We start from the raw sequence: 7,109 nt of genomic DNA on the forward strand, positions 1-7,109 counted from the left end.
CTACATTCATTTTTAAATTGAATGAAATTATTCATATGTAAAAGGCTTATATCAGAAATATTAAAAAAAATACTCTGACTCTAAAAAAGCACCTTATATATTTATTTTATATTGACAAATGCATATAATTATTAAACGATAATATTTAATTACTGCGGAATAACAGCACGCTCTAACTTGTCAGTGAATTCTCTACCGAAACTGTTCGTTCAATGAAGTTGAGAAGTATACCCGCAAATATAACGGTTGTGTTGCCGTTGCTGTTCATATTGCTGAGTGTTAAAGTAAATTGGAAAAATATGAGAATACGAATATAATAATATATTCTACGATAAGAATAATAATTTGGAACTTTTGCATATCTAAAAACCAAACAAAAATTCAAAAAAATATAGATAAATCGAGTTTTTAACACTTGTCTCCCTTTCAAGCAAGTCCAACTCACTTTGCGCATAAAAAATGTCCGCTGTCACAGTCCCAACATCAGTGTCTTACGTTTTGAATATTGCAAACTGAATGCTGTGCGTCGCGACTTCAAGGATATATCCTTAAAAATGGTTGTGGTGCATAAACCGATCAGGAACTCTGTGGTATGTTGGCGGCCCTAATATAAACATCGCCTTTACTTTTATTGTTCACATATATTTTCACTTAACTGTAGATCACAATACAATTCCTCAAGCGCTCAAATGGCTACAAGCCTTTTATGCCCGACTTAAAGTTGGATGCCTGCAGTTACCTGAAGAAACGCAACAATTTCATAATGAACACGCTAATGGAGGTTTGGGGCAAATATTCGAATATGAATCACACTTGTCCCTATGATGTATGTATGTGTGTATGAATATTGATTTTCAAATATTTAATATATTTTTGCGATTCTTTAATCTTCTCCGTTCGTCAGCACGATTTGATTGTTGAAAAGATGCGTTTCACCGAATCCGATTTTCGTTGGATACCATTTCCACACGGCGAATATGCTTTTTATGCTAAGTTTGTTTTTAATCATGTATTAGCTGCACAAATTGACTTTTTCCTAAGTATTTTACAAGATTGATTCACATTTGAATAATAAATAATATTAAAAAAAAACACTCACTGAGGTGAAATATTTGGGTTTAGGTTAGGTTAAACTGGCCGGCTCTCATGGCATACATAGACCTACTGGCCCTTAGTTATGCCAGATGGAGGTCGGTTTAATTTTAGTTGAAGAATTCGTCACACAGGACAACAACTTTTTTCGAACTTTTAGAGCGACTTGATGTCTACGTGTAATACTTCGTTTAGTCCTTTAAACTCCGAAGTTTCTAGATACTTGAGTCGAGTTCTAGATAGTGCTGGGCAAAGGTATACTCGTAGGAGGTATTCCAGAGTCTCTTTCATGGCAACTTCTCTGCACTTTCTGCATGCATCATTGTCTCTTATGCCGTCTTTTGATGCCAGTAGATTGTGACCTGTAAAGAGGCCAACAGCCGTTCGGTAGTCCTTTCGAGACGTTGTAAGTAAAAAGTAAGTAAGCGAGTTTTTCTAAGGGTCTTTTACTTTTTCGACCAAATCCATCTTTCAGCTTCTTCATAAATTTCATTGTATATCATTCTGAGTGACTTCCGTATTTCCTCTACTTTTCGGTAGTCAGATGATTGGCACTTTTAGCAATCTCATCAGCTTACTTCCAGCGTTATTAACTATCTCGGCCGCTTTTCTAATTGGAAACACTTCCACCTGGAAGATACTGCAGTAATTTGGAAGCTTGAAGGGTCTCCTGCGATCCAGCTTCGAGCAATAGATTCCGGCTCCCATTCCATTGGCCAGAATTCGGAAGCTCTGCTGGTGTGTTGTAGACTTCTGCGCCATCCATCTTCATTTAGTGAGCTTCTACTTCAATGTCGATTGGTGGTATTTTGAGTAACCTTACTATTGCCGTTCGCTGGACTGGTTTTTAGCGCTTCCGTTATGCAGGCGAGTCGCTGTAGCTGTTCCATCGTTTTCCTGTATGAAATTTTATTCAAAGCAGTCCACCACACCAGAGCATCATAAAGTAAGATTGGCTTGACTACCACTGTGTGACACCACTGTATGAGACCTGCTCAAAGCCCCAAGTACCCTAGAATTTTCATACATGTGTATGGGGTACCACTGACCTTTTCCACTCTCTGCTCCACGTTGAGTTTCCACATCAGCTTGCTGTCCAAAATGGCTCTTAGATACTTAGAATGTTCTTTAACTGTCAATTCAAATCCATTGCGTCTCAGGAGCTTCCGATCCATCTTATCAGCTTTTATTTAGGTTTAGCAGTGAATTGTGTACGAGTATGTACTCTCAGTGGTAATGGGCGATTTTCACAAGCTCCTCTTAAGGCAAATTGTTCAACAATAAAATCGTTCGCTCTAGAAAGAAAGCTGTGGTAATCACTTGATGTCAGGACCGGACTATGAGGTAGATACATACTAACTTCTGAGCCTAGCATCATTATCGACGTGTGTGTGGCGTGCCGATGTGATGATGGAACTCAATTCCTATCCTACTGACCAAAGTTGGCTGCTTTCACGTGATTGATTTCCCTTCAGACGTTTCAATTGTTGACAGCTCAGGTTCGAATTTGGAATAGTAATTACTAAGAGAAGTAGACAATTCCCTGCCAATCTCACGAAACATACAGCAAACCCTGTTTGACAATCAATCATAGCTTGTACTTGTACATGTTTGCGCTGGCTCAACGTGATTCGATCACGACCGTTTTCACTTGATGTTGTCAGAAATATATCCACTTTTCATCACCAGTAACCAGCCGCTTCTAAAACACATCGATTTGTTTGAGATTCGCCAGCGATTCGCAGCTGGAAATGCGGTCCATGAGGTATTTGCAACTAAGCAATCGAAACAGTGCTTACGGGGTGGTCGGACTCAAAGATTTCCATTACATTGACGATATTTTCGAGAATTAATTTTCCAGCGTGTCCATCATTGATGTGTGCTCAAACAATATTGAGTCAAGCAGTAAGAGAACTGCTTTTAAAAGTATTTTAGGACGAGATCTAACCTTTTATTGCGTAACATGGTCGCACTTAACCAACAGATTACTAAAATAATTTAATAGAAAAATATTAGATTTCTTTTAACTAGAGCTTATATAAAATAAATCCCAATAGGAACTCTTTGACCAAGATAGTTTATGCGAAACAGCTTTAAGGAGTTGGAATTTGTAACTTCATAATAATTTGGTTTATTCAGGAGCCCTTTACTATCGTAAACGTCTGTACGCTTCTAAAAGATCGATAAACAGTGATCACTCAACTCTTGAAGCTGACAAAACCGTAAGACTGCACAAGCTTTCTACACTAGTTCTATAAAATATGATATTGTAGAATTATCTTTTTTCACAAATCACTTCATACAAATTGTAGGCGATCGATGTTTATTATTAATTTTGGTGCCATAATAGGTTTAGAAGCCCATGAAAATCTTTACTTTCGGAAATAGATTTTTATTACGATCAAAGCGGCTTAAAATGGTAGTACTAAAAAGGTGAGAGATGGATCCATACATTATCGCATTAAACTTGATGGATCTGTCACAGCGTCTTAGAACAACAAGCCAAGTTTAAGAAATCTCAAAATTTAACTGACATATGTAACAATTTTTCTTGTACTCTTATAGTCTTTAATTTTCTTCAATTTTTCAAAAAATAAAGTGTTTAACTTCAAGATACTGCCTTAATTTGTGTGACAACTCAAATTTCGCTTAATGTTTCCACACATTTTTCGTTGTCCATCCACAGACAGAAAAGTCAGATAAATTACGAGTGAACCAACGTCAACTCTCAATTCGGCTCAGCTCGGATTACATTTATGTTAATGTCGATAATTTTTTTCTTATAAAGACACACAACGACTAATTGAATTATCAGACAAAATCACAGGCAATAAACTACAGTAAATGGCTTTATTGAAGCGAAACAAAAATGAAGAGAGAAAAGGTAGAAGAAAGCACAAGTAAAATGGTCAACTAAAGACGTCAAGCAGAGGCAACAAAGTTAAGGTGGCGTTGCATAATGTCGTTTATAGTAGAGTGTATATGTTTGTAGCATATGTATATCTGTAAGTAAATAAGAGGCTAACACATGTAGGGAAGTGTAGATTAAACCAAAATTGTACGAATGTGCCTGCTTGTGATACAAAATGAGAAAAAAAATGCTAGAGCTAGACAAATTTATTGCGACAAATCCACACATAGCCCTTGTCATATTGCCATACGTCATAGTTTTATTCAAAAATAAGAAAAAACGTTAACTTCGGCTGCACCGAAGCCTTCACAGGTGCATTTCTTTTAATAACTATGTGTTCAGTTTGTATGGAAGCTATGTATATGCTATAGTTAACCGATCTGATCAATTTCTTCAGAGATTACATTGTTGCTTTAGGAAATAATTTTTACCAAATTTCGTGAATATATCTTGTCAAATGTGAAAGTTTTCCATACAAGCATTTGATTCCGATCGGGCAGTTTGTATGGCAGCTATATGTTATAGTGGTCCGATATCGACCGTTCCGACAAATGAGCAGCTTCTTGAAGAGAAAATGACGTTTGCAAAATATCAAAACGATATCTTAAAAACTGAGGGACTAGTTCGTATATATACAGACAGACAGACAGACGGACAGACACAGACGGACAGACGGCTAAATCGACTCATGCTCGACATACTGATCATTTATATATACACTTTATAGGGTCTCCGACGATTCCTTCTGGGTGTTACAAACTTCGTGACAAACTTAATATACCCTGTTCAGGGTATAATTAATAGATAGAACAGCATAGACAGAATATGATATATAGTTTTCTTAGCGATTACGTTGCCATCGATAGTGAGCTCGAATAGACCATACCTGAGTAATATGTACTTGTACCTTAAAGCAAAACGCTTAAAACTTTGTAGGAAAGAGTTGTTCCGATTGTTAAGGTGCTTTTGATTAATAAACCACTCGACGATTTCAGACAAAATCTTTTGTTAGAATGCTGTAGAGTTAACAGCCCTTGGTCATATAGAAATTCGGACCCATTAACTTTATATAGAGGAGGTTTGCAGTGGTGCAAAATAAAAAAAAAACCTTACACCTCTGTTATTATTAATCAAAAGCACCTATTATTATTCCAACACTTCCTAAGATTTAGAATGAAGTCTCTTTATACTGGAACATTTAATTAAGAACTCCTATTTTTCTCTCTTTCTAACACTGCGAATATTTTTAAAGCGTTCTCTGTTTTCTCCCTTCTTACTAAGACTTAGGCTGAATGATCTCTATGCTGGGACGATTTATAATGAACCTATTCATTTCTCTCTCTCTCTCTCTCTCTAAAACCAATTGAATTTAACATACTTCTGACCAGTTATAAACAGTATTTAATTCCAACTTCAACAACTTGTTGACAGCTGGAACTTTTATTTCATACAAAGAAAGTCGGATATGCAATATGCTTGTATCTCCATGGTGCAATGAGTCCCGGTATGACATTGCTAACCTACTCATCTGACATCCTTCTCGCTTTGGCCTGACCTCGTCGAAACAGCACGTTCCATAGACCTACCGTTGGTTGACGTCGACGACAACTTATCTGGTACCTTAGATAGGTTTAGGTACCAGTTTCTATAACAACAACAGTAAATATATCCATATAATATATACTGATAGTCAAGTGACTTTGAAATCACTTAACTTTCTTAGGGTTCCATAAAACTAAGTGAAAGAATGTCAATCTCTTGATAGATCAAACAGCCTGTTTCACGATAAATCCGCATTAGGTTTCATTTCATAGTGATATCCTTGGTAATTGTGAAAGAGATGAACTAGCCAAAGCAGGCATCACCCTACAACTTGAATCCAAAAAATACCGCTATATACCGCTGGCTAGCTGTAGATATTTAATCCACATAGATGTTTTAGATATACATAGCTAAGCTGGAGTGAGTCGCTAAATTGCTCAACCAGTAACCAAACGTGGCATAAATGGAATATGGATCGCGCATGCCGATCATTAAAATTCAAAAGAAATGATATAAGACATCTAGTAGAGGTGCTGATACGTCACTGCCTAATTGGTAAACATATAAGCAGACTGGGAACACCACATAATGACTATTGTGGAAGCTCTCAGGAGGTAGAAGAAGAAGAGACTATTGAACATCTTCTTGTATAGAAAAAGAATCGAAACTATCGGTCGAGTGTTCCTTGACGATGCATCGAAGATTGCACAAATAAAATTTTTGTATTGATGAACCTCATCAGGAACACAGGTTGGTTCAGAGTGGATTTTAGTCCCGGAAAACGAAGAGACCATAGAACATATTTTTGTATGGGAAAAGAATCCTAACTATCTGTTGAGGGTTTCTTGACGATATGTCGAAGATAGCACAAATAAAACTGTTTTTATTGATGCTGACTGTTTTATTGAAAACAATGGAGCCTCTCTTGTGCATTTATCTCGCATTGGAAAAACTACACTGTAAGCATCTGGGGTCCGCATGGTATGATAGATTGAAAGAGATATCCATAATGAGTCCACAGAGTCTGTTGAAATTCACGTCAACCGCAGGCATCCTAAGGGATGACTAATCCTCATTGACCTAGTAACTGAACTCCAGTTAATATCGCAAAGGACCATAACTGGTCTGTATTTGCCTCAATGGCCTACCAAACTAACCTAACCTAACCTTATCAGAGTCAGGAATAGAACTCTGTTCGGTTGAAAGCGTGGGTAGGGTGTTCGTAACTGAACTTTTATAAAATATGTATATTTTTATATTTTAATTTTTTTTATTTTTATTTTTATTTATATATCTATAGCAATTAGATAATCTTAAATAAGAATATAACAACCCTAATGTCCATAGCGCAATCCGCTCTTTCTTTTTCCCTTTTTAGCTGCTTCTTATTGCATTTTCTTCCAGTTTTTTTTTGGTTTTTTCTTTCGCCTGCAACAATTTCTTGACGACGTTATTAAAAATTCCTCACCACGCCGCCCAGCAATAGCGTCCCTTCGGAATACATATTATAAGTACAAGTACATACATATGTACATATATAAAGATATGTTTCTTTTGTTTTTGC

The 7,109-nt window shown here is 36.6% G+C and overlaps 1 protein-coding gene across 1 annotated transcript; it reads left to right on the forward strand.

The window, feature by feature from the left end:
• The first annotated feature begins 212 nt into the window (after window positions 1-212).
• LOC126753749 (uncharacterized) lies at window positions 213-1,057 on the forward strand. The gene is made up of 4 exons (XM_050465418.1): window positions 213-284; window positions 432-590; window positions 662-826; window positions 905-1,057. Exons 1-4 carry the CDS (start codon window positions 213-215, stop codon window positions 1,055-1,057), a joined length of 549 nt encoding a protein of 182 aa, XP_050321375.1.
• The last annotated feature ends 6,052 nt before the right edge of the window (window positions 1,058-7,109 follow it).

Source organism: Bactrocera neohumeralis, chromosome 3, assembly GCF_024586455.1.
Source record: "Bactrocera neohumeralis isolate Rockhampton chromosome 3, APGP_CSIRO_Bneo_wtdbg2-racon-allhic-juicebox.fasta_v2, whole genome shotgun sequence".
Classification (NCBI taxonomy): Eukaryota; Metazoa; Arthropoda; class Insecta; order Diptera; family Tephritidae; genus Bactrocera; species Bactrocera neohumeralis.